Genomic DNA, 27231 nt, shown 5'->3' on the forward strand with positions numbered 1-27231 from the left:
GATTGTGGGGGGAATCAATTTTGAGATTACTTTTACTAATTCTATTCTACCTAATGTCGTTTCCTTGAATTGACATTCTTGCCCGCTCCAACTTTTGGTCTTCCACCAGCTCTTCCACGATCTCCCGTCAAGATACTGGGTAGATAATCTTCGTCCATAAGATCCTTTTCCTTGCGCCTCTTTTCCGTTGCCATTTCTCTCACGTATTCTTTTTGATCTTCCGCCAAGATCAAATCATTACCCCATCCTCCTTTACCACCCCTTTGATATTCTTTCCATTCGCCGTCCCGGCAACTGGTTTGGGGACACTGTATACATTTCCTCTATTATTCCACTGCATGTTTTTCTTGAGATGGATTTTTACCACTCCGTCTTTATCGGTTGAGCAGGAGGTACGGAGGAGAGTAGGTTTGCCGCAGCGGGAACAGAATTGTCGGGTCATTTCTCGAGTGATGGAGAAACAGGCGTGGCATCTTAGAACCCAGGTTTTGAGCTGGCGGATGCGTTGGAGAGAGGGGGAGAGGAGGTTGAGGTTCATGCGTAACATGACGTTTTGCATGGCGTAATCGGTGGTGATGGTTGCTACTTGGATGGTTTTGGATTCTTCTTGGGGGGAGAAGGAGGAGTTTGTGTCTTTTTGTTGGTGCTTTTTTAGGTTGGAGGGGGTGATCCAGCCTTCGCCGTCGGACTCGGCGTCGGATTCGGAGGCGGGAACTTCTTCTATTGTTTCTGGAATGGTTTCGGGTTCTGTTGTGGAAGTTGGTTCTTGGGTTTGTTCTTCTGTGACTCCATCCTCTACTGGTTTCTCTGCGCTCTCTGCCTCATCGGCTGTTGATATATGGGTAGCCTCTAATGCCTCCTCAATGGGCTTTGTCTCCACTTTAGATTCTTCTGTTGCTTGAGGTATTGATGTTCCCCATGCGCCTCTGGTTTCGATTGCTGGTTGCGCCGCGGCATCTGTAGATGTTTGTGGTGCTTCTGTGGCATCGGCAGGTCTTTCGCCGCTTAAAGATGCGGGAGGTGCTCCATTTAATCTCTTTTGTCCTGGTACACTTCGTAGTCTCCAATCTCCGTGATTTCGTTCACATTCAAGCTCATATGCTAAAGCCATCAAATGAATATCTTGTCTGCTGAGTACTTCCAAATCACCCGTTTTCCGCGCGAATTCAGTTATAACTTTAATGCTAGCTGATCTAGGCGCTCTTAATTTGAGAAAAGGTAACAATGTGGTCTCGAATCTGGCTCTTGTAACGGCATCTTTGATTTCGTCGATAACGAGGGGGATTGTATAAAGGTTTTCTGCTTGGCCAAGAAGCGTAGAGACTGAAGGGTCATTCTTAATAATTGGTCCTGCGTCAATGATAAGACTATGTATGGGTTTGGTAGTATTTGTAGCCATTTTGAAGTCTACAATCTTGAGTATACTGATTCTCTGTGTAATGCAATGCAATTGTCATGGCGGGGTGTGCGATAAAGATTATCGAAAAAAATAAAATACTGCCGGGCGGTATCGATAAGCGAAAAAGATATCAAGGCACGTGATGTAATTCCCTTCTCTAGTGTTGGAGCGGAAAATTTTGTTCATCTTGAAAATTTATTCAAGAAGATTTCCTCAACTTCAACTCCAATTTTTGATATTTTTGATATTCATAGACCGTGGAGTATTTCTCTCTTTAACTACGAACTCCAAAAAATTTAATTTTGAATCCAAATTCAACAATTTCGATTCCCAAACCCCACATTTTCAACCTTTAAAATGTTCTCCAACAACTGGCGCGTTAAGCAAGACACTCCTCAAAGCCCAAGCGGCGAAGAGAGAGTATCTCCTTGGTCCTCTTCAAGAAACCGTGGAGTTGGTGGTAAGGATGGTGGTGAACGACCATCTCAAGGCCAGGGGAGATTTTCTCGAAACGAGGCAGGTGACTCGCCAAGAAAACCTTCACAACTCACAGAGTCGGACAAGGCTATTGAGGAAGGTCGTCGCATTTACGTTGGTAACTTAAGTTATGATACCACTCCAGAGGATATTGAAACCATTTTCCAAGATGTTCCACGTGAATCTCGAACTGTTCATATGTCCATCGATTCCATGACAAAGCGCAACCCTGGTTACTGTTTCGTTACTTTCACCACCAAGGACATGGCTGAGGAGGCTTTGAATCGTTATGATGGTCAAGAATTCAAGAACCGTACACTCAGAGTTAAGCCTGGTGTAAGATCAGACCGTGAGTGAATCTCCAAGCATTGAATTTTACCTGTCTATAAATTTACACAGCAATCCCTTAAAACTATCACTGACAAAATACAGGCAGCACTCGTCCACAAGGAAGCTCTTCAGAGACTCCTCTCTACACAAATGACCGCTGGAAGAGCTCTGACAGAGAAACTTCTCAGCGTCCAGAACGTCAAGTAGACTCTTCTTCCCAGGATGGTCGAAGACTTTACGTTGGAGGACTACCAAGAATTGATGATCAAGAAACAGCAAACCGCAAGATCAGAGAAATCTTTGAAGGTTTTGATGTTGAAGTTGTTAGCAAGTTGATCTCTCCACACCCTTCCAAGGTTGAGGAAGGTGGCAACCACTATTACTGTTTCGTTGATCTTGCCAACAATACTCAAGTCAATGATGCAGTTAAGATGTTCGATGGCAATGAGTGGGGTCTTAAAGTCAGTCGTGCATCCGGAGGAGCCTCAGGAAAAGTTGTTGAGAAGCAAAGAATCTATGTCGGTGGTTTACCAGATTTCGGAGACGAGGCAGCAACCGAGGCAGAGATTAGAGAGCTTTTCAGCGAGTATACCGTTAAGTGGGTCAGCAAGTTGTGCTCCCCAAGAGAGCCAAGAGAAGGCAATAGCCATTTCTGCTTCGTTGAATTACAAGATAGCCAAGAAGCTGATGGAGCTATTGTCAACTTGGATTGGTCTGAGAAATGGGGTGGAAAGATCAGAGTCAAGCCTAGTTTGTCCAACGCTCAAACAAAACAAGGAGAGACCCCAACCAGAGGATGGAGAGGAAAGAGCGACAGAGAGTAAGCATGATATGGTATTATCCAATCAGATATACCGACCTTAGAAAGTTTGCATACCTCGCGCTTTAGTTATGATATGTATTAGCGATTTGCATATATCAAACGACTGCTAATGGGACATTTGACGTCATATCCACATATCTTGAGTAACAAGATCTGTCAATGGCTAGGATACACTGGCATAAATATTAGTTTCATACCCAGCTGCGGCTGTAATTTGCTGGATGCAAATAGGCTAGCAGGCGATACCCAATCTGAATACAAATACATTTAAATTACTTTTCCGTTTCATGTACCTGAGTGATTGATGGACAACACTGTCTCAAGAACATTTTGAAAAAGTTCCTTTGTAGTTCCTCCACATTCTTGAACACCATTTCCTTGACGAGTGTTGATTTCATCCAGTCTTCACGGCGGTATTTTTGGAACTTTATATAGTGTGATTGCAAATCTTTTACCAAGTCATTTCCTTTTCGCGGCTCTGGTATTCCAACACTTCAAGCTATTTCAAGGAAGAGCATTCCATTCGCAACCTTCAAGGTATTTTCTTATCATATAGTTACTGGGAGAAGAATAAAGTTAAGCGACTCCTTCCTTGTACAGGCAATGGAGGGTTATTTTCCAGCATGTATGCATGGCAATTCATTCCAATGATCAACTCTCTTTTTCTTTCCCACATACCATATTCACACTCCAAATATTGGGATCATTTCCGATTGCGTATTGATACTCTCAACATTCTTGCAATCGCCAAGCGGAATTCATTGTCTACGAGCACATGTTGGCGCACCCTCACTTTCTTCCATTGACATGGAACTTTAGTGCGATCATTGTTTTTCTTTTGCTTGTGAATGTTGCGCTCCTCAAAGTCTTGATCGAGTTAATCGAAATTTACTCTTGGGTTTTCGTCAGGTTTGAGATCAAGGCCAAGGGCGGAGGCATTTTGACGAAGAATCCCCATCACCCAATGAATCCGGACTTGCCTGTTAGGATGTTGTGAATAACAATGGATCTTGACAAGGATATCCCGCTGGTTTACGGTTTGATCCAAGTGAAACGTACTGTCCTGCATACGAAATTGGTTCTCCAGATGATAACGATCTTTCGAACTCGCATTTTGAAGGGATCGAAGCTGAATATTTTCAACATCATACATCTGAGTCCACGTATTATATAGAGCAAGATTACACGCAGCTTGGCTCACCACCATTAGGACAGTCTCCATCAGCCTGTGCATTTGCCAACTGACTTGCCAATACACATGGTTCCTCGGCAAAATTAGAGGACCTAAGAGACAGTATATTCAGAATCATCGTCCCAAGGTAACTACTTAACACATCCGGCCTCTAACTCCCGCCTGCTACATCCAATAATCCCATTACAAAGACACGATCGGAAATCACTTATTTCGAGATCATAGATCTATTGCCTAACTTTTCTCTCGACACATCTAAAAATTCCTTCATAAGTTCATCATTCCAAGACTTACCTCACAAACTCAAAATTTAAAATCTCACCCATCGTTTATCAACCTAACAGACTCAGTTCCTCGCTGGGGGAGTTTCTTAATTCTTCCGTCACAGAAACTCCAGACGACTGACTAGTTGTGATTATTGTATGACTGATTCTGAGCAGGACTCTCGGTAACCGATGAGTATATGATTCGCTTGTCTTTAATCAGTGACTAGCATTATTTAGCGATGTATAGGCATGTCCAGCAGAAGTACCAATGTACACATCATCTCCAAAACCCCAATCCGAAGAGAAAATCCCAAAATTCCTCACCACAAAATATAGCCCTTAGTTACCAAACAAACTCCTCTACAACATCCAGATACTTTTCTTGGGGATATCCTGCCCGGTAATTTGTAGGAAAAAATAGACATACCCCGCGCTCTCAATTGGATGATGTCAATTCCACTGACTTCAATATGACCTCGCTTCAGTAGGTGTACCGAATACAGTACCCGTGGTACTTTGCTGCTATTCTGTGGGGTAACATCACATGGGAACGATTCAGCATATTGTTCTTGCGATGCTGGAATGAGGCGGAGATCATATATTGTTACACACATGCAGATTTCTTAGGGTTGTTTTAGGGTATAGGGGAGCGTTTGTGTGTGGTGAGGAAGATGTAGGGAAATACTTGGTTAGTATGGTAAGTAGGTAGGTGAAATTGACGCGGAAGTTAGTTCTTCACGCTATCTTAGTTGTCTCTAGAGAATTTGGGTTGGTCTGGAGGGCGTTCATTAGTATGAGCATGAGAATCATTGGGAGGAGTTATAGTTAGGGGTATAGTTCCTATTCTGTCGGAGTGTCAAATACTTCAAATCATCATCTTCGAAATCACAATTCATGCATGTTTCATAAATTGTCTTAAAGAGGCAGTTAATAGTAATGTTTTCTGGTGCAGTCGTTATATGTCATACTTCATATTTCATGACACGTATCTTAAAACCTCATATGTATGCATCTAACTCAACCTGCAAAGAATTCTTCATGCCCCAAATATTTGAGACAGCAATCAATTTGCAAACTGAATTATGATGTGACCTTCTTCCGTTCCTGACTCCCATCCCGATTTTTCCGTTCCTGTCTAAACCCCCCTAGACGTTGTTTTTCTCCATTACCGCCTATCATAGATTCACAACCTTAGTTAGCCTCCATCCCCTCCTTCGCAACCCCCAAAACATCCCACACCAAGCCAGATAGCTCCCTCAGCCCCATCCCCAACTTCTCCGCATAAACTTCGCCCAATCCACTAGCATCCTTTCCCCTAGCCCAATTTCTTAACGTCCTCCCTACCTCTCCATCTCCCCTCTTCTCCTGAATACTCTCCACATCTGCAATATCCAACTCCACCCCCTTCATAACCCCGCTTTGTTTTCCCCAGCACCTATCTCCTGTCTCTCTCAATCCATACATAACCAACTGACACGTACTGATCCAATCGATATTCTTTAGTACCCCTTGCCTTCCCCCATTCAGGTTCTCTGTCTCCCATTTCTCAAATTCTTCTGGATCCAAGCTTGCCAGAAATTTACACAATCGTTGTAATGCTAGTATTCTAGTAACACGTTGCGGATGATATGGACTTGGGTAATTAATGGGATCGGCATGAATGATCAAGAAAATTAGTACGACAAGCGCAGAGATATAGTCCGTTTTTTCTAGATAAATAAGATAGATTTCATTAAGGATTGTTGGTAAAGGTTGTTGCGCGTAACGTTGTAAGGGGATGAAATCATTCAAATTCCCTAGAGATTTTTTGAGGAACTCGAGACGTCGGTCAATATTCTGGTAGATTTTATGAACATTTGAGATTGTGGCTTCGATATGTCGTAATACATGGAGTAGAGAGAAGAGCCTGGTGATCGTCTCTGGATTTTCGTCTGCTACTCTAGCCTTTGCAAACTTGTAAGTTTCTTGGAAAGCGACAAGCTTATCAAGTACAGGCGTTGAAATCATGGGATGATCCACGAGATCACCATAAATACTTTGGAATACTGTACAGCGAGAACAAAGGCATTGAAAAAACCAAGTTTTAGCCAAGGCTTCTCGACGAACTTCCCGTCGTTGTGTCTCGTCGATATAAGATATGAATATTTGCTCTCCTTTTGCGATAGGGGAGAGAGCTCGAAGGGTAGCATGCTTTCCATCGAATGTTATAGCTGCGTTTGGATGGCAGCTATGGTTGGCGCGTGCCAGCAGGGGATCAAGACATAGTCCAATTGGACCATTGCCGATATTAGATTCGACACGAAACCCATTAGTAGAGAGCTGCAGGTCTATTTTAGCAAAGATAAAAATCAGAGATAGAGGATTGTACTTACCCGACAGAGAGACTCAAGAGCATATTTGACAAATTCTGGTTTTTGTTGTAGAAGATTCACTACAGCATGGGCTTGTAATGATATATCATCCCATTTTGATTGGACGCTCCTGAGGTCGTCCTCGTGAGATGCAAGGTCCATTAAGGGTGAATCTTTTGCCAGTGCTGCCGGGTTGCTAACCAATTGGATGGTACCACGCACAGCTGTAGGAAGCATCTTGTTCAAAGAGTTCCCAAGACTTTGTGATTGGATGGCCTTGCATCGTTTCTCATGATGTGAGCGGTCTAGATCTTCGCATTTTTTATCGCAGTAATTCACTGCTTTGCAGCCAATACAGTTCACGGTTGCTTTCTTCAACTGACAATTTGAATAAGCACAGGCAGTGTTTGTTACGGCTTGAGCGCTGATCTGTGATCTAGAATGTTCAAATGGCTTTCTTGATTGAAAAAGGTCACATTCTGCTCCGTGGGAACCCTCGGAATTCAGTGACAGCTTTTCGCAATCATCACAACAAAAATTGACAACACCGCAACTTGAGCAGGGCTGTAGCTCCACTCCCTCTCCTGCTTCTAGAAAACAATTGGCGCACACTCGATGCAGTGCCTGATTCTCGGCAATCAATAAAAGGGGATTTTGTATGACAATGATAGAATCTCCAGAATTTAAATCAACTGTGGAAAAAAGGCCATTTCCCAGGTCTTTTGCCGCGCCAATTATTGTATAGTTTATGTCCATTTGACTGGATTGTGGTTTTTTATGGGGTACGATTCTTGATGGACTTGGATGTGCTTTTTGAGTGATGGTGGAATCTGGCTGACCCATTTTGAATTGACCTTTGATCTAGTCTAAATATGGTTTGGTGCTTCCGATCTAAACCCCGCAACTGCATAGAGAAAGAAGGACCCAATTCCTCATCAAGAATCCTAAAGACATGGCGTTGAACAGATCCACCGTCCACGGGCGACTTTTATTCTTTTACCATTATAGACCACAATTCTTGGTCTTCAACTGAAGGGCCAATGTTCTAAAAGGTAAGATTCTCGAAAGGAATTAGGATTTGAATAAATTGAATTCACATCTTGCCTATTTGTTACCTTATCGCTTAGATAGCAAAACAGACGATTGGTTGACTGCAATATACAATACTACTTTGGAAATCATTGTAAATTCCTCACCTCAAATTTCTGAAAAGGCAACTTGAGCTCTCAAAGTCGGCAAAAGGCCAATGGTAAGCAGAGTTGGAGTTTGGAAGACCTCGCCGTTAGTTTGGGAACCCATTAGGTATTCTTCAACGTTCCTGTCTTATTCTTTTCTGAATTGTACCAACTGAGTATTTGGCAGCTATCTCTTCTTTAGTATCACACTGACACTTGTTGGCATCTTCTAATCAGAGTTAACCAGGCCCGGTTGTAAAAGAGCAAGAGCTGATTGAGATTCGAAAACGTATACATAAAGGAACTCATATTCAGTTCATTAGCCAACACATAAACTGATCCAACCAAGTACTCCATGGACTTTCTTGAGTTGCATGACCTTGCGGATACACCACCCAGAACTCAATCTACCCTTCGTGTTAGACAGAATCAGATGTATCTATTGCAATGAAAGAACAGCCTGGCTTTACAGTGATACTTGCTGCTCAGTTCAGGATCTGGAAATAGAACATTCAACTGCTGCCCATTGAACTCGCGATTGTAGAAGTAATCTCTGAAAAGATATGGTGGCTCATGAGCTGTTTAAAAGATCAAAGTATTCGAAAACAGATTGCAGTTGCAGATGTGAGATATGCATTCTAGTATTATCTTCGACTTCAAGATACACATCACAGCGGATGATAATGATGAAGACCACAAAATAGATACGAAAAATGAAAGAAAAGAGGCAACACTTACTTCCTGTCGATAGATTGTTTATTTTTCATCCTTTCAAGTGCCTCCAGCTAGGTAAGGTATATAACGCGAGTACACTCAGTCAATGTTTTATGTTATCGAGACTCGAGCATCATGGATTGATTTATTTGAAATCATGCGGGGGTGGACTGAGCTCTAAAAGGCACCAGGGTAACGCTAAACCGATTCTGTACAAGTTTATCGAAGAAACAAAAATCGAAATAATATTTTTGGCCATCAAACTCAATATCATAACAATCTTCATTTTTTGCCCCTCATTAAATAGAAATCTCTCATAAAACCGATTTCTTCTAACAAAGCCGCAAATATGTAAGTTCACATGTAGCAATTTCATTATTTACAACTCAAAACTAATGATTGCTGAAGGCATTTCGTCCGTCGTGCCGCTCTCAGAGCTGCTTCCAACGCCTCTTTCGTTTCTAAACCTCGCACCATCAACACTACTTCCCCATTCGTTGTCAGAGCTTCAAATGAGAGAATATCAACAGCAGTATTCCGAAGATTTGCAAGTGATGATGCACATACAAGAGAAGAGAACGTAGATGCACAAGAGGAAGGAGCCGTTCGATCAGCTATCAATTCCGCCGCAGAGACCGTCTCAGAGTATGCTTCAGAGGCCAAGGAGACCGTTGCTCAAGCAACTGGATTTGGATCCAGAAACGTTGGCTTTGGTGGCAGGGACAGAAACGCAGATCGTCCTTCCATTGAGCCCAACAATGGCGTCTACATTGGTAACTTGTTGTTCGACATCACCGAAGAGGATCTTAAGAAGGAATTCGAGCACTTCGGAACCATTACCGATGTCAGAGTCACTAGAGATGCTAGAGGTTTGAGCAAGGGGTAAGCATTCAAAATGTTGCTATTTTTTATAAACTATAATTAACAATAACTTTAGATTTGCCTACATTGACTTCGCAGATGTTCAGTCCGCGACTGCAGCCATTGAAGCCAAGAACCAAACTATCTTTGAGGGCCGCAGACTTGTTGTCAACTACGTCAACAGGACACCAAAGATCAGAGATCAAAACCCACCTTCCAAGTGTCTCTTCATCGGAAACCTCGCCTTCGAGATGTCTGATGCCGATTTGAACAGCTTGTTCCGCGAGGTTAGAAACGTCATTGACGTTCGTGTTGCTATTGACAGACGCACCGGACAGCCAAGAGGTTTCGCCCACGCAGACTTTGTTGATGTTGATAGTGCCATGAAGGCTCTTGAACAATTACAAGGAAAGGAGGTCTTCAACCGAAGACTGAGAGTTGATTACAGTCTTGGCGAGAGAAGCGCTGGAGGCCGTGAGCGCAACGACCGTGGATTCGGCAACAACGACCGCGGCAACAATGACCGTGGTGGACGCGGATCATACGGTGGTGGACGTGGAGGATATGGTGGTGACCGTGGTGACCGTGGAGGATATGGTGGTGACCGTGGTGATCGTGGTGGAAGAGGCTCATCATTTTAAGGAGAAAGCTGAATATTTGGGTGTTATGTCGACTAAAGGGCGAATCGATTAACGAATGATCGAATGAATACTTTGTATGATGAATTTGGGTAGGCGTTAGTCATCTATTAGAGGTGTATGGGAAGTCTCAAAAGTTGCTGAATTTTCTATGCAGCTCTACTTTTATGGACGCTTCCTCTTTTTTCACCTTGTATTATAACCCCCAGACGCTTAGTCGGTCGTAATACAAAGGCTTTGATCTGATCAGGCATAACGACTTGAAGATCTGAATCACAGCAAGAAATCATATAAAATTCCACTCAGTGCATCTTACAGAGTGTAACTTTTTTATTCAAAATGTACAATTTTATACATCTCGCCACCCGCTACATACCTCGACACCTAATACCATGTTAAGTGATATGTAATATGTGATATCTGCCAATGCTGTATGTTGCCTGCTCGATAATCGTTTTTCGAGTCAACTCCAAAGACCAAAGTTATTACTTCGATCTGATACACACCTGTTCAGTCAGTTCATTTTGTTTGTATAGGGAAACATCTCGAGACAAATCAATTAAAAATACAAAACATGTGACCCTCTCTACAACAGTACAGAGCTGCACTCTAATCGGTGTTTGTGTTGTTCAACCGAGGTGGTCCGATTGAATTTCTAATGTACCGCGACCCCACAGTTCATCCACGTTCTCATGCATGTTAAGTATTCTCCTGCATCCACTCGACCATATCAGTCACGAAAACAATTATTAAACATCCACCTGGTGATCTATCATAATTACAAAGAATCTTAATTCCTTCTTGTATAATATATTCCTGTCTAATTACATTCCCATCAGAAGTTATCTTTTGAATATCAGACCAAACTTTGAGCATCACGATCACTAAATAAAGTGACAACGCAAACGGCAAAGGGCGAACCTATCATTACGAGTTACAAAAGATATAAAATCGGTTTTAATCAGCCATGTCTTTCATGGGCGGTGCAGAATGTTCGACAGCAGGAAACCCTCTTAGTCAATTCACCAAACATGTTCAGGATGACAAGAGTTTACAGAGAGATAGATTGGTCGGTAGAGCGCCTGGAGGCGGTATGCAGGGCATGCGCTCCGGTATGAACATGAGCGGAAGTCAAGATCATGTAGGTAATTCAGGATGATACACCTTTGTCAACGCAGTGTATCTCTCGAGGATGCTATTTACTGATTCGCAAATTGGCAGATGATGAACGATTTTATGCAACAAAATGGTCAACTCCCACCAGAAGCTTTCGCTATGCAACATGATCTTCATCAGAACGCGCAAATGAGAAATGGATCTCAATCTCCAGCTGTTGGAGGATGGGCTCAGGAGTTCAATCCTGGAATGCCAGGAATGCCAGAGCAGGCAATGATGGAGGCGGCGTTCCAAGCTCCCAAAGGTACAGCATTCAGTCCTGCGGATTTTGCTAGATTTCAACAGATGGGCCAATCAAGCTCCGCGCGTTCTGCGAGTCCCATGGCACAAAATATGTCGAATGGTTATTCATATCAAGGTCCTCAAATGGGTATGGGCATGGGCATGGGAATGATGGGCATGAATAGAATGGGTATGGGCATGAATATGATGAATCAACCACAGTATCAACAACCTGCGCAGGACTTACAACAAGATAAAGGAAAGGGGAAGATGGTTGAGCTCGACGATCAAAATTGGGAAGAGCAATTCAAGCAGATTGATTTGCAAGGAAAGGAGCTCGAAGAGAGTTTGGCGGCGGAAGGAGAATTAAATGAAATGGATAGGTCAGTTCTTGAATCTGAAACCAATGAATTTGGGGATTTTGAATCTATTTGGAAGGGCATACAAGCTGAAAACGCTGCTGCTAGGGAAATGGCCGGCGAACAAAGCCTGAACGGTATGAACATAAGCGAATTCGATCAATGGGACGGATTTGATGCTGTAGGAACACATCAATCGCCATTCCGCGATCCACAACTCGGAGATTATATGTTTGAAAACGAGAACCTTTTTAAAGATATCTCCAACCCATTCGATGAGGGTGTGCGGATAATGCACGAGGGAGGTAATTTATCTCTCGCCGCACTGGCTTTTGAGGCGGCCGTACAAAAAGATCCCCAGCACGTCGATGCATGGGTATTGCTAGGTTCAGCACAAGCCCAAAATGAAAAGGAAACACCGGCAATTCGAGCGTTAGAACAGGCTTTGAAAGTTGATCCTATGAATCTTACAGCCCTTATGGGCCTAGCAGTCTCCTACACAAACGAAGGTTACGACAGTACCGCTTATCGTACACTTGAGCGCTGGCTCTCCATCAAATATCCATCTATCATTGAGCCAGGCGCCCTGTCTTCTGAGAATGACATCGGCTTCACCGACCGACATCAACTTCATGAAAAGGTTACTGATTTATTCATTCGTGCCGCTCAACTTTCACCAGATGGCGAACACATGGATCCAGATGTGCAAGTAGGTCTCGGAGTCCTTTTCTACGGTGCTGAAGAGTACGATAAAGCAGTCGATTGTTTCACCGCTGCTCTAGCCTCCACCGAATCTGGAACCTCGAATCAAAGAGACCAAGTTCATCTCTTATGGAATCGTCTCGGTGCCACCCTCGCAAATTCAGGCCGCAGCGAAGAAGCTATCGCCGCCTATGAAAAAGCACTCACGCTTCGCATCAATTTCGTACGAGCCCGCTACAACCTCGGTGTTTCTTGCATCAATATCGGATGTTTTGACGAAGCTGCTTCTCATCTTCTAGGTGCATTAGCTATGCACAAAATTGTAGAGAATGAAGGCAGAGAAAAGGCAAGAGATGTACTGGGTGGTGGAAGTGTTAGTGAAGCTGATCTCGAGAGGATGATCTCGCAAAATCAAAGCACTAATTTGTATGATACGTTGCGAAGAGTTTTTAGTCAGATGGGGAGAAGAGACTTATCGGAACGCGTTGTGGCGGGGATGGATGTGGAGAGTTTTAGAGGAGATTTTGATTTTTAACTGTGAAGTTTGCGGAGGAGTGATACTTGGGATGAGTATGAGTGGTCAGATGTACATGATGGATGAATTAGCAGGAGTCGATTCTCGTTGAGTAAATACATGGGATGTACTTGATTGGAATTGAAAACGAAACTGATGATATGATATGATATATAAATATAATTGTGGATGTCAGAACAAAATAGCAAAATGATTATCGGGGCGGAAGGTCCATTCGAGTAGCGTTGAATCGAACTGTATCGGTTAATTTTAGGATCAGAAATAGGTATTTGGGTAGCGAATGAATGGATGGATGATGTTTGAAGAAATTCAAAATTTAAAATATTGACATTAATGTGATGAGATTTTTAGAATGTAGCAAGAATGTATCTTGATATGAAAAGGGAGGGGAGCGTTTATAGACGTAGCGAGAGACAAGGATAGATACGGATTAATGGGCGATATTACAAAACTTGATTATTGATTTCAGAAGCGTGTAGATAGAAGGAGATGATGTTTGTTCATTCTACCAGTAGGTGTTATACACACTCCCCTTAATCTCCCAGATTTTGTCAAATCTTGATAGTCTCATCGTCGTCGATCATTCCCTCTCCAACGCTTGCTTGACCAATTCTTCGCGCCTTTCTATTTCTCTCCTTCGTGTACTTTTCCCTCTCTCTCTTCTTACTTCTTCTTTTGGACGTTCTCTTTCTCTTTCTCGTCCTCTTTCTCTTTCTCGTCCTCTTTCTCTTTCTCGTCCTCTTTCTCTTTCTCGTCCTCTTTCCCCTTCCCTCTCCAAAATTTCCTTGGCCAATTCCTCTCCCCCCTCTACTTCTCCCCTTCGTGTACTTTTTCTTCTTTCTCGTCTTTCTTGTTCTTTTGGACGTTCTCTTTCCCTTCCTCTTTCTCCTTGCCTCTCCCGTTCATCATCCTGTGCATCTCCGTTCTCATTTCCCTTTCCTCCTTCTCGATCCTCTTCTTTGCTCTGCTCACTTTGCGCTCTCTTCCTCTTAAGCTTCACATAATACTTCACTGAACGAGGCGGCGTGTAGTTGTCATCATCACCCACTGGCGACCCTTTGAATTCCCTTGAACGTCTCGAAATCGATCTCGTCTGTCTCTCGTTTCCGGTATCCATAGAATCACTCTCTACTGCCTCATCGCTTGTGGTATCCCCAGATTCGGGTCTGGAAGCGAGAGCTTTATCCAAGTCAACAGAAGGCCTTTGACGAGAACTGCGCGTATTTCTTCGCTGTCTTTTGGCAGGGTGAGACGGATTCTCTTTTTCATTATTAAGGGGTACCGAGACATGAGTCTTTTGGGGCTTAATAGTTTGCATCGGACTATCATTAATTTCTCCAGGAGGCTCAGAGCCCTCACGTTCGTTGCCAGAGGTCAAATAAACCACCAGATTGCTTTGTTTATTTGCAAATTCTCTGACCAAAGGACTTGAATTTGGAACGGGAAGTATACGGCCCCGCAATGCTCTCCCTGGTGTAGGTAGTTCCTCACTACCGGGCCCATTTGAAAAAGTACCGGAAGTAATGAAAGGTTTCTTTGAGGCTCCCTTAGGACGGCCACGACGTGGGTGGGATTGAGGTGTACTTGATTGAGATGTACTTTGCTTTTCTTTATTTAGAGCGTCCTCAGGATGGCCAGGACCTCGGGCAGAGTGGGGTGTATCAGCAGCGGAACGATCTTGTTTATGTGGAGTGAAACGATTGTATTTTTTTGGAGCAGCTTTAGGACGGCCGGGACCTCGACGGGAATTAGATGGAAGCTGTTGTTCTTGGGTGTTCTGTGAGGATTCTGATTGAGAAGAGTTGGGGATTTCCAATTGTTTCCGACTTCGGTGATTCTGTTGGGGTTGATCTAGATGAGACGTAAACGGATTCCCATTTATTGCTGGAGGAATATTGAGTGGTTGAGCTGGAGAAATCGCTTGAGATGAATCCGGGAGTGTATTTGAGGTAGCTTGTGAGACGTGCTGCAGATTTTGATGTTCTTCATTATTGTTGTTTTCATTAAGATTATTTGTTTGAGTAGCCTTTGAGTTGTTCCGTAGATGTTGACGCCCTTTATTTTTAGGTTCATTAGAATTACTCTTTTCACTGGCTTTTGACATAATCTGCAAATCTTGATGTTCGTCAATATTATCACTTTCGTCGGGAGTGTTCATTGCAGTAGCTTTTGCAATGTGTTGCACTTGTTGGTGTACGTCATGGTTGTTGTATCCACTGGGAGTGTTCATTTCAGTTTCGATTTGTTGAGAGGGTGACTCCGAAATTTGTCTTTCGGTATCTTGCTCGATGTGCTGAATGTTGTCGTCTTGTTTAGTACGGTCGACATCGCCATTCGTATCGTAACGACCGAGAATAGGAGATTCGATGCGAGGTTTGGAAGGAGTAGCGGGTTCTCTACTTTGTGAACGAGTAGGAGGTATTGAGAGAGATCTTGTGTCTTCATCTTGTTGAGCTTCCGTTTCTTTTCTACGTTTACATTTTCCAAACTCTGCAAGCTTCGAAGTCTCAACTTCCATTTGGTCATATTCAGCTTCACTGTACCGGCGCTTCCGATGCAAGGACCTGATACCTTCAAACATTGAAAGATCTCTTGCATTATTACGCGGACTGCGTGTTTTATTGGATATTAATCTGGGCAGAATTTGACCTTCTTGTAATTCGTCAGAAGTTGCAGGAGTGGTTATTACTCGAGCGTCTGAGGTTGAAGCCTTGCGAGAGGCTCTATCCCTCTCCATCTCCTTAACCCGAGTGCGTAGAGAATCAAGTTCTGTACGAAGATCATTCACCACACTAGCTCCCTCCATCTCCTCAACTCGAGTGTGTAGAGAATCAAACTCCGAACGAAGATTATTCCTTCTATTGGGTTTTTTCATCTGCTCGACCCAAGTTTTCAGAGAATCAAGCTCTGTACGAAGATCATTCACTCCATCAGCTTTCTCAGTCACGCAGATGAGATCATGCTGAAGGGTTTCGACGACACTTGTAGCTACAGAACGAGCGTTTTGAATCGCGGTCATTTCACGGCGCATATTTTCCATGAAGATCTTAACGCCCTGCATGTCATTCTCAAGGCGACCTACAGCAGCATCAATTCGATCAATATCTTTTCGTTGCTCACAAATCGCTGACATGATTTTTGCATCGCCAAGTATCGACGGTGAAGATGCTGCCGGAGTGAAAGACTTTTCTATACTTTGGCGGGATATTTCGCCGGGACCCGAAGTCCTGGGCAGGATTGACGATGGTCGCCTGGACAGTGAGCTTGACTTATTTGAGGATTTCTTCAAGTCATGTGTTTTTGTGACTGATAACGTTGCTTTTTCCCCTGTTTGTTGCAATTTCATCGATATCTTCTTGGCACATATGAGTAATTGATCCCTGTTTGCTATTAGTATCGACATTATCTTATAAATGTAAACCTCTCACTTTTTTAACAGATGTCCTTCTGGTGCATTATCGCATAGCAGGCCAAATACCTCACGGCAATTTGCGCAGGCCAGATCTTGGAGAGAACTAAGACGAATAAGTATGGTTATATTGAACTCGAAAATTCCAGATCGCATACCTATTTTCTATGATAGTTCCAACCTGTGCTGGACCAGTTGCTAGTTTGATAGAACCAACTCCTTTTAATCCTGTGGCATCTTTTATGACTTTAGGTATATAATAAGTCTTCCCGAGACCTTCCCATGAATTATCAAAGCTGCCGACCTTAAGTCCACACTTAAGACAATAGCATATAATGACTTCTGCGTCTGATGACATCTTGGGCGCAGTGTACTGATCCGAGCCCAGATTTGATGCAAGAATAGAAATGAAGGCTCAAGGTTCGAAAAATGAGAGATAGTATTGATCTTTTCATACAAAAAATGCACTTGCAGAAAGCTAGAGTTGGAATAAGTTTGGAGTTTACAGTTGTTGAATGATTGAATATAAAATAGAAATTTGATATCAATCAACCGTACTGGTTAGTGTTAAACGCGTGAGATCGCGAATTTTCGTGTTTTGCTGTAAGGTTATTGAAATGTTATTGTACTTGTACTGTTCGATTGATTCTTGTCACACAATCACATTGAAGAGTGTGAAGAGAAGAATAATGATCAATGTAATAAAGAGATATATTCGATGATCTCTTTACCTACATAGTAGGAATCTCTGAATATCTGCTTTTCCCCAAGTGTATGTACGTATGTGTGTGTATGTAATCAGAGTAGATCTTTTGGAACAGGTGCAGGTGCTGATTAGTCGGTCTCACTAGACCATATGAGGTAAAGACTCTGTTTCTGCCACTCACCGCCTAATTAGAATCCATAAAGTTATCATCAACATTTATCCAAATCTTGCGAATGCGATACACAATATATTCAACTACGACAATCCTCGGAAATGACTGTCGCAGATATTCCTCTTGTATCGCAGCAATCCGCTGGTGATATTAATCCTAGAAAGCGCAAGCATGAAGAAGATGATGATGAGGAGAAAGAAGCAGAATCCAATTCAATTGGTATGGAAACAGTATCATCAGAACTTCGTCAACCAGATTTACCAGAATTCAATTTGATACCTGCAAAGAATCCAGCTAAAGAAGAGCTTGGTGAGAAACCTTCATCCGAAGAATGGCAAACGGTAGAAAGACATCCAAAAAAGAAAGCCAAGAAAATACCCAAGGCTGGAAATGGAAATTATCCTGCTATTACTTTCGCAGCAAAGGAGTCTAGGCTTTCAGGCCCAATTAAGATTGGAGATTTACAAAGCCTCGTCCTTTATCTTCTTGCAGATGGGATGGCCCCTCAGTTTGTTTCTATTCGTCATCGACCACAATTCCGAAAAGTTGTCGTGCTTATGGTCCCTGGACTTGAAGAATCTATGTTTGGTACCAAGCCTGTATCTGATTCACATCGACATTCTCCAGATGAATACCTCCCACGCAAGTTAAAGTCCGAAACTTTACCTACAAATGTAAAGCTATTTGCGGATATGTTTGAATATATATGGCCAGTCAAAACACCAGGAGATAAGAAATATGCAAAGATGCATTCTCCTTTACATGCTATGCTAACAGCACCTGTAACTAAAAGCCAAGAAAATAAGAATAATCATGGAAAAGGTCCAAAGAAAGCTAGAGAGCCTAATGGTTGGCAAAATACTCGCACGCCAATTACACAATTCCTTACATCGCCAGAAGATCTCCAAGAAAATGGTTATACCCTTCATCCCGCAACCTATGACGATTTAATCGATAGAAACAACTTGGCAGAACAGCGGGAGACTTGGGAGCTTGATGAGGCTCATGGATGGGTAGACACAAAAGTTAATAATTTTGATGAAGGATCAGTTCCAGATAATGAGTTTGAGCAAGGAAGTCTGACAGTCGGCAGGGAGATCTTTGCTATGGATTGTGAAATGTGCATGACTGGCAAGAATGAGTTCTCACTTACGCGCATAAGTATCGTTGGTTGGGATGGATCAGTTGTTCTTGATGAGCTTGTAAAACCTGAGAAGCCAATCATTGATTATCTCACCCAGTAAGTCTTCGTTCCGATGTATGATCACATTACTAACAATATATAGATACTCTGGTATCACCGAAGAACTGCTGGCTCCAGTTGCAACAACATTACAAGACATACAAAAGAGATTAGTTGAACTATTCCATCCACGAACAATCTTGATCGGCCATTCTCTCGATTCGGATCTTAAAGCTCTCAAACTTACACATCCATATATCATCGACACCGCAGTCATATATCCTCATCCTCGTGGTCGACCACTCAAATCCTCCCTTAAATGGCTTGCCCAGAAATATCTTGGCAAAGAGATACAAAAGGGACATGGAGCAACTGGTCATGATTCAACTGAGGATGCGAGAACGTGTCTTGATCTCGTAAAGCTTAAGTGTGAAAAGGGATCTGATTGGGGAGCAAATGATTCACAAGGTGAGAATATCTTCAAGCGATTAGCTCGAACTGGTGTAAAATATAAGAGCCAAGGAGGAACAGCTATACCGGCTTCTGTAGATGGAAAATCGTCGGCAGCTGTTGATTGGGGTGATCCAAAGAGAGGCCCTGGTGGTGCTGCAACTTTCTCGATCGGGTGTTCGAGTGATGAACAAATCATGGAAGGTGTCATTCGAGCTGTAAATGGAGATCCTGACGGGAAGATGATTCCGGGTGGTGGAGTAGATTTTGTATGGGGACGATTCAGAGAATTGGAAGATTTGAAGGAATGGAATAATCAACGACTTCCCCGTGCACCAGAATCGAAAACCCCAGCAGTAGATGGTAACGGTGCTGTAACTACCGAAACCAACGATAAAGATACTACCATGGAAGAGTCAACTCCTATTAACCCAGCAACCGCCACCGAATCCACCACTACCGAATCTAAAACTCCCACAGAAACTTCCTCGGAAGATACCACCACCGATCCTTTCGCACCCGCAACTCTCACCCTAACCCAACGTATCCATAAAATTTACCAATCCCTCCCTCCATGCACAGCCTTCATTATCTACAGCGGTTCCGGCGACCCCAAGGAAATGGTCCGATATCAAAAAATGAAACAACAGTTTCAACATGAGTACAAGACGGTGAAGTGGGATCAGCTGAGTGTTAAGTGGACGGATGTTGAGGAACAGGCTATGAGTAAGGCGGCGGATAGAGCGAGGAATGGGGTTGGGTTTATTGGGGTTAAGTAGGCGGGTTGGGGGTTTAGGCGATAGTAGGGGAGAGGGGAAAGAGGGAGAGGAGAATAAATGCAAAGACAGGTGGATGATGTAACATTATGGAGGGAGAGAGAAAAGTACGTATAAGAAGGACGAGGACGACAATGATGAAGCTATGGGATTGAGAAAAAGATAAGATGGATGTGTAAATCAAAATCAAAATCGAAATTGAAATCGATACCGATACCGATACAGAAACAGAAACAGGATAAAGGTATAGAAAACAGACGTATGCATATGTCTATGTATGTATCTTAAGTCCCTATGCATATGTACAACCAAATTACTCAATGGTACGAGTATTATCCATCCATCCATCCAACATCCACCACCCAGTCTTCCTCATCCATAATAAATATAGATACAAAAACAAATATAAATGTACACGTATATATATATGTGATACGAAACCAACCAACCAAGACACAAAATTTCGTATGCCATGCTATGCTCTGCTATGCTCTGCTATGCTCAAATGAATCATAAAGCTCGCTCGCTCGTCTGTTGTCATCCATCATGTTCGTATATACATATATATATATACATAAATCCCCCCCCCCCCCCCCCAAAAAAATCATCGATCCGCTCAGAATCCCAAATCCCAAATCCCAAATCCGAATCAAAAAGAAAGAGAAAAAGAGAAACAGTTTGAAAAGAAGCATGAGCAGAATAATGTTTCTACACTATTCGACTTTCTATTAATCAAGTCTCTCATAACTTTCTTATTACTTAATATTGATACTCACTCAAACTACCACTTCTATCTCTAATACCTCTCGATCCCTCGCCCCCCCTTCCATTTCCATTCCCCACCACCTGCTGCGCCACCCATTCCAAAACCGTTTCGTAACAAAGTACATACTGCAGTAGATTCTGCACCATACTTAATCTCTGTCCTCTAAAATCCTCCACTGTTTTCTCCACCAGATCAGTATCTTGATCAAAGACCCAATCCATATCCGCTTTCTTCCCCGGTCTTCCCCGTCCCATATAATCCCCACCACTGGAATCATCGAATTCCATAGGCGTAGTACCATGCCTTTGTTCTTTGCGTTGACGTTTCAACATATCAATCACAGAATCAATTGTGCAAAAGGTTCCCGTACGACCACAGCCCGCACTACAGTGTACAAGCATTGGTCTTGTATTTTCTCCTTCTGGTTCGCCCGATCGGGGAGTTTCGGTTACGGAAGCGGAGGCGCGTTGCATGGAATTTGCGAGGTGAATAAGAGCGAGTAAATGACTAGGTTTTGCCGGAGAAGCAAAATCTGGCCAGGAAGAATAATGTACTTGTGTAATTTCTCGCATTGGTGTAAAAGGATGGGCGGCATGAGAAAGTGTAAATTTACGGACAATGACATGAGCATCTTCTGTTGTGGGAGAAGGGGGTGTAACTTGAGTCGTACTTGCGCGCTTTCGTCCAGAATCTCGTTTGTCTGTAGAATTTCGATGTTTAGTAGCATCAAGGTGGACCTTCTTCTCGGATACCAATTTAAGCTTGAGGTGACCATATTCGTTACTAGACCAGTAAGAGTGGCATTTCAGTTGTCCTCCCTCCGCTTCTGCAGTCAACATGACAATGACTCGTACATCTTGATCCCAAATAACACTCCAGAAATCCTACAAGATGTTAGTACTAAGAAAAGGAAATGAGGGTAACGAAAGTACTGACTTCAAAGGTTGCAGGCAAGGGCCCTTGAGAAGCAATATAACGTTTATTACTCCTCGATGCTTTGATATGACTTGCGTTAACATAATCACACGTGCCTTCCGTACGACCTTGTAGTTTCACTCTGGCATGCTCGAATGGCCAAATATTGTTGTATCTGTTTTTGCTGCCCTTCTCAACACCAGCTATCTGAACATCACTAGAGTTATTCGAGGCTTCTGGCCCATTTCCGTATCGAACTCCTTGTGTTAATGCTTTTGTCATCCTTTCCAACTCTGCTTGCTCAATATGAAGAAATCTGTCTGAAACAACCTTGCCATGATCTTCTTTCTTTGCAGCCTTTGATAACCACCTAGGAACAACACTCATAGCAGATGGGTCTCTCACCAGATCCTCAGGGACTGCAATATCTCTCTGGCCAACACCATCCATTAGATCTTGATTTTGTCGAATGTTGCCAAAGAATGGGTTTGCTGCATTCTTTGTCGCTGGCATAGCACATCCACCAGCTACTGGTGCAACTCCAGGCAATGTCGTTCCAAGTGTAAGATTAATTCGGGACGGCTGTGAGGATTGTGTTGAGCCCCGGTCAATTAACCTTGGAAAATTCTGAGCAAAGGTATCAAAGCCACCTTTCAATATATATCTTGCTCCGTTCCAGCCTTCATTGGTGAACTTTTTCAGGGTATTAATAGCTAGTGCTGCATCTTTTTTATCTGAAGATCTATTGTCATAGGCAACGATATATTTAGCTTGCCTCCATTTTGAAAATCTGGTTTTATCTTCCTCGTTTGTAAAAGTATCTTGAAGCTTCTGAAGATTGAATGAAGGCCGTTTCAACAAGGTTGTGGGTATGCATAAATTGAGGGCATTTCCAATCCTTGACTGTGAGAAGATGCTAAAAGTTCGGCAGTCGAGTAGCAATAATTCTATCGAGGGACAACGATCCATCATTTCCTTCAACTGTGCTGGCGTAATCATAGCTGGCCCATCTTCTAACATCGACGGGAGTGTGTCCGCTCGCTGGTGTTGACGCGGTTGTGGTACTCGTGGCGATGGGGGATCTGCTTTGTTTTGAGGTAAAGAAAGTCTAGGGTGTCTTTCGTCTAGATGTGAGAGGTTGTTTCTTTGCACGGGTGACATTGAAGTTGAAAAACTGGCAGGTGACATTTGGCGTGGGAAATCGAAGAATGAAGGAGGATTTGTGGAGGAAGTAGGTACTCGTTCAGACGAAGATACATATGCTGAATCCGCTCCACTATCAACACCACCATCCCGTGATGGTGCATCCCTAGTTCTTGGAATGGATCTAGGTGACGGAGGTCCATTGTGTGCATCGACTTTGGAGGGGGTTTTCTCGTTCTTTGGACGTAGTAAGGAAGGACCTGGAGACATTGAGAAATTTGCCAGACCCCCATGACTCAGATTGAATCTGTTATTAGATTCAGATTGCTTTTTGAAAGCCTCAAAGTCAGGATTTGAGTTTATAGGTATATGTTCTGGTGTGGCACCACTAAATGAGAACTAAAAAAGATCCAAAATTAGAAAAGACTTCATCATGGGTATAAGTCGGATATTGAACTCACTATGGAAGACGTGGTAGGACTCCAATTTGCTTTGGGTAGGGCGGTGGTTTCTCTAGGATTACTCGACGGTTCAACAATGAGACCGAAGTAATTTGGACTGGCACTCCGAACTTGTTCGCCTTGAATACCTGGGGATCGCAAGGCGGAAGTGGGCGGCAGAGTCTGCCCTACGGATGCAGGTATTCTCCCTGTTGCTGGACTCATTATTGGGCTCGTGGTAGATGGGATTGTGGCGGTTCTATGTGATTGCGAATGCGAATGTGGATGTGACTGAGAAGACCTGGGTGAAGGTCTCGTTGCTGCTTTGACAACCATTTGGATTTGAAGCGCAAAACCTTTATCCTTTTTGTTACAATATTATTCCTTCCTTCCGTGGGCGAGTGGCTCGGTTTACCAAATAACTAAATGTATATTATTCGGACGTAATTGCCATCGTTTTTTTTTCTATTTACTGCGACGTAGAGTGGAAATGCGAGGTTTGAAATGAGGTTGTAATTATCGAATTTGGTACGGCAGGGTGATCGTGGTACTCGTAAATTGACCGACGGTTTGAAGGTGGATCGTGGTTGACTTTGCGCGGATGACAACGGATGACACCAAATCTAATAATAAAGTCGAAAGAAGGTTTCTTGATTACTCTCTCAATGCTTGCCTGCTTGCCTGCTTGTTTGTTCGTATATCCTTTCCTGAAACAATATCTTGCTCCTTTGGGACTTGTGTAAGTTGAGATGTCGAAATGGGCGAAAGAAATGGAAGAGATAGGGCTACAGGATTCGATGACGGACTTGAGACGGGGATAATTGACTTTTTGGTGAATAATCCGTAATAGGTAAAGAATTAAGGCAACCTGGAAAGGCAAATAGAGGGTAGGAAAGAAAGAAGGAAAGAAGGAAAGAAAGAAGGCTGATGGTATCCAATTCAGGGTTTTTCTTTTTTCTTTCTTTTTTCTGACTAGAGGGGTGCTGTCAGTTGAATAGTGGTGGGTGGGTTTGATGGTTGAGTTTTAAGTTATAGATGTAGTATGTATGTGTGTGTGTATGTATATGTATGTATGTATGTATGTATGTATGTATGTATGTATGTATGTATGTATGTATGTATGTATGTATGTATGTATGTATGTATGTATGTATGTATGTATGTATGTATGTATGTATGTATGTATGTATGTATGTAATATGTACGATGTAGTTGTTGTAGTCGTAGTGGCCGTGAGTGAGTAAGTGAGTGGACCGGTGGATGGTATGATGGTATAATATGATAGATTCTCGTTGGTCGTTAATAGGTAGGTAGGTGCTATAGTTGTGTTTCAATATCTATGTCTTCCCTTCTCCTCTCCTCTCCTTTCATATTACGGCGTGAGTGCTTTCGTTGAATGCTTCGAAGTGCTTGGAAGATTAGAATTTGTTGTTAATTGTTAATTTATTTGAGTAAAGGGAAGCATTGGAAAGGTTGAGTGAGGGAGATCAGCAAGTTTATGCTACAGATTCGGAATAGAGGAGGGTCAGATATTGGACCTGCATGGGTCAGAACGATAACATTCACTGGCTGGATTAGTTTCGTTCCGGTTAATCTGATTTTTTTATGCTTTTCTACATTTCTAATGGTGACGGAAGCTTTGATGATGATGTTATTGAGTGTAGATCATTCAAGAAAAATTAAGGGTCGGGCGGGCTTGGATTCCGTTGAATGGGTAGCTGATAGGTACTGTGGAGTGAGTGTACAAAATCAAGAAAACAAGAAGGAAGAGAGATTGAACATTATGTCACCCATGATTTTGTTATATATACGTCCCCAAATATGCATCTATCATGTGTTTTCCTTTGCTGGCTGAGTCGCAAAGAGATGAGAAGGAAGAACAATAGAAAAGGGGGGCTATGTAGCGTACGTCCTTGGTTTAGGAAAGATGACGATGGTATGAATTCAAACCGCCTCCCTACCTGCTAGCTAGACATTGGTCAAAAAGTTAAATAGATCCCAATTGTTCTAGAAGGGTTTCTTGTTTCGGACTTCTACTCTTTTCTTTTCCTCTTCCCAGTAGCTAGAGTGGTTTGCATCATGTCGATATTTCATCTTGGCAGAACTCAGAGGAAGAACTCAGAGGAGGAGGAGCAGTGGAGAACGTGACACTCCATACGCTCTCCATGCCTACGCTCTCTGATGAACAAACAATCATAGAACGTCCAATCTCACATCACATGACAAAATCTGGAACACGATACACACACAAGATACAATACACACTTCAATAAGCTTAGCCTTTCCAGATCACATTGGCGGATCCCCCCTTTCATACTTTATTTGTACTTTGTTCCATCAAATAGATGATATCAATACTCATCGCTCTTCACTACACGGAGCATGTATCTAGGTGTGTATCTAGGTGTGTATCTAGATATGTATCCATGTATGTATCCATGTATGTATCCATGATGACATCTAGATGTGGCCATTCACCCCGTCCACGATGATCGGGTGTACATCACTGCCTACATCAGTAAATCCAATCCTCACTCCTTCGATATTCTGTATATACAACTCTTTCTATTCGAGCATATACGGCACACACTGTCTATGGAGATGTCCATTCATTCCAAATTCATTCTATCCAATAACACTCCTCAAATCCAATCCTTTCAAAGTCTTCATACCCAACATCCTCCTGATTACAAAGGCTTTCTTTTCTTTGTTATCTTCCAGTACGTCATTTGTTTTACTTTACTTGGTCATCATATGTTAATGATAAACCCCCTTTACCGACCGAACAGCGGACCGACCGAAGAGTGAATATGGAATACAAGAATACAGAATCTCAGACCAAACGAGTTGATATGGAGGCAAAAGTCCATGAATAAATAACTATCCAAGTATCCAAAGCAACCCAAGTAACAAGACAGAGAGAAAAGTCCTAACTCCGATCTCCCTCTTGCCTCTTTGCCTCTTTGCCTCTTTGCCCCCTTGCCTCTCTCTCTCTCTCTCTCTCTCTCGCTTCCTTCGATCATATGATCTCCATAGCCAGCTTATTCATCTCATGATATTTATTACTGATCAGCAGTTTCTCAATCCATATTCCAAGAAAATCTTCATCAAGAATTCCTCAATCATCAGATCCATCCATCACCGGTTCAATAATCATTCCAATTCCAATAGATACAATCTCACCATCTCACAAGAAACCGATGATCCAAAAGTCTAGAACATCAACAACGAAGAAGTTATCCAGTGCAGCATACAAATGTCTTGTAACATCATCTATTCTATGTAACACAACTTATCTAACTAGGTGACTTAAACATCGGTATGGGAGATTAGCCTTAACTTTCCTTCCTATCTTTTCTACATTCCGTCCCATCTTATAAACAACAATGGAAGTGAAAATGGGAAATCCCCAGAAATTAATATCAAAGGATTTCGATCAAGAGTACAAAATCATTCATTATTTTGCGTGAAATACCCAGTTCCTAAATTGAATGACGCTCCGCTGGGCCACTGCCGTGGAGGCTTCTTCGCTTCGCTCTGGATTTGATTAATACAATACAGGCAGTAATGTACAGACTGTATAGTAGGTAGTATCCAGTACGGCAGATATGCATACATAGTATTGCTTACTAGATCATTGAATTTTCTCTCCTCTTCTGGTCTCTTCTGATCTCTTCTTCTCTCCTTCTCTCCTTCTCTCCTCTCTGCTCTCTGCTCTCTCCACAACCTCTCAGCCCTAGGTCTCAACGGCGAAGTGACGGTCAACCGCACACCAGATCAAATCTATTGACGTCATTCGCACACACCTACCTAGGTACCTAGTACAATCACATCACGTGTACCACCAGCATGTCTCGAGAGTGTCTCACATTCCGCCCATCGGACTTCTTCTTTCTTTGTCCGATCGAATATTGAAAAATATGGGGTTTCGCTTGCCTTTTACCTATCATGTATTGCATTGGATGTGATGGGCAGAACGTGAGTTCTTCAGAATTGGTGTACGTTGGGTGCACAAGTAATGAGTTCGAGCGCAGCGAGCTATGGGGGTTTG

At 42.7% G+C, this 27231-nt stretch overlaps 8 protein-coding genes across 8 annotated transcripts; 4 read left to right on the forward strand and 4 right to left on the reverse strand.

Annotated features, from left to right (window-relative positions):
• Positions 1 to 50: 50 nt before the first annotated feature.
• Positions 51 to 1399, reverse strand: Bfra_009309ia (putative 20s-pre-rrna d-site endonuclease nob1 protein; the record flags this gene model as incomplete). Its single annotated transcript, XM_037339653.1, has 2 exons — positions 51 to 308; positions 365 to 1399. 2 exons carry the CDS (start codon positions 1397 to 1399, stop codon positions 51 to 53), a joined length of 1293 nt encoding a protein of 430 aa, XP_037189703.1.
• A 357-nt stretch (positions 1400 to 1756) lies between these two features.
• Positions 1757 to 3030, forward strand: Bfra_009310 (putative ribonucleoprotein; the record flags this gene model as incomplete). Its single annotated transcript, XM_037339654.1, has 2 exons — positions 1757 to 2225; positions 2309 to 3030. The coding sequence occupies 2 exons, from the start codon at positions 1757 to 1759 to the stop codon at positions 3028 to 3030; spliced, it is 1191 nt and encodes a 396-aa protein (XP_037189704.1).
• A 2648-nt stretch (positions 3031 to 5678) lies between these two features.
• On the reverse strand, positions 5679 to 7681 carry Bfra_009311 (putative set and mynd domain protein; the record flags this gene model as incomplete). Its single annotated transcript, XM_037339655.1, has 2 exons — positions 5679 to 6806; positions 6860 to 7681. The coding sequence occupies 2 exons, from the start codon at positions 7679 to 7681 to the stop codon at positions 5679 to 5681; spliced, it is 1950 nt and encodes a 649-aa protein (XP_037189705.1).
• A 779-nt stretch (positions 7682 to 8460) lies between these two features.
• Bfra_009312 (putative nucleic acid-binding protein) lies at positions 8461 to 10229 on the forward strand (the record flags this gene model as incomplete). The annotated part of the gene is made up of 6 exons (XM_037339656.1): positions 8461 to 8484; positions 8521 to 8637; positions 8739 to 8807; positions 9035 to 9078; positions 9136 to 9609; positions 9665 to 10229. 6 exons carry the CDS (start codon positions 8461 to 8463, stop codon positions 10227 to 10229), a joined length of 1293 nt encoding a protein of 430 aa, XP_037189706.1.
• A 964-nt stretch (positions 10230 to 11193) lies between these two features.
• Positions 11194 to 13220, forward strand: Bfra_009313 (putative peroxisomal targeting signal receptor protein; the record flags this gene model as incomplete). Its single annotated transcript, XM_037339657.1, has 2 exons — positions 11194 to 11367; positions 11448 to 13220. The coding sequence occupies 2 exons, from the start codon at positions 11194 to 11196 to the stop codon at positions 13218 to 13220; spliced, it is 1947 nt and encodes a 648-aa protein (XP_037189707.1).
• A 580-nt stretch (positions 13221 to 13800) lies between these two features.
• On the reverse strand, positions 13801 to 16987 carry Bfra_009314 (uncharacterized protein; the record flags this gene model as incomplete). Its single annotated transcript, XM_037339658.1, has 3 exons — positions 13801 to 16600; positions 16649 to 16735; positions 16788 to 16987. 3 exons carry the CDS (start codon positions 16985 to 16987, stop codon positions 13801 to 13803), a joined length of 3087 nt encoding a protein of 1028 aa, XP_037189708.1.
• A 621-nt stretch (positions 16988 to 17608) lies between these two features.
• Positions 17609 to 19919, forward strand: Bfra_009315 (putative rna exonuclease protein; the record flags this gene model as incomplete). The annotated part of the gene is made up of 2 exons (XM_037339659.1): positions 17609 to 18747; positions 18794 to 19919. The coding sequence occupies 2 exons, from the start codon at positions 17609 to 17611 to the stop codon at positions 19917 to 19919; spliced, it is 2265 nt and encodes a 754-aa protein (XP_037189709.1).
• A 756-nt stretch (positions 19920 to 20675) lies between these two features.
• Bfra_009316 (putative protein-tyrosine phosphatase protein) lies at positions 20676 to 23516 on the reverse strand (the record flags this gene model as incomplete). Its single annotated transcript, XM_037339660.1, has 3 exons — positions 20676 to 21566; positions 21619 to 23139; positions 23202 to 23516. The coding sequence occupies 3 exons, from the start codon at positions 23514 to 23516 to the stop codon at positions 20676 to 20678; spliced, it is 2727 nt and encodes a 908-aa protein (XP_037189710.1).
• Positions 23517 to 27231: the final 3715 nt, after the last annotated feature.

Source organism: Botrytis fragariae (assembly GCF_013461495.1).
Source record: "Botrytis fragariae strain BVB16 chromosome Unknown tig00000161, whole genome shotgun sequence".
NCBI lineage: Eukaryota > Fungi > Ascomycota > Leotiomycetes > Helotiales > Sclerotiniaceae > Botrytis > Botrytis fragariae.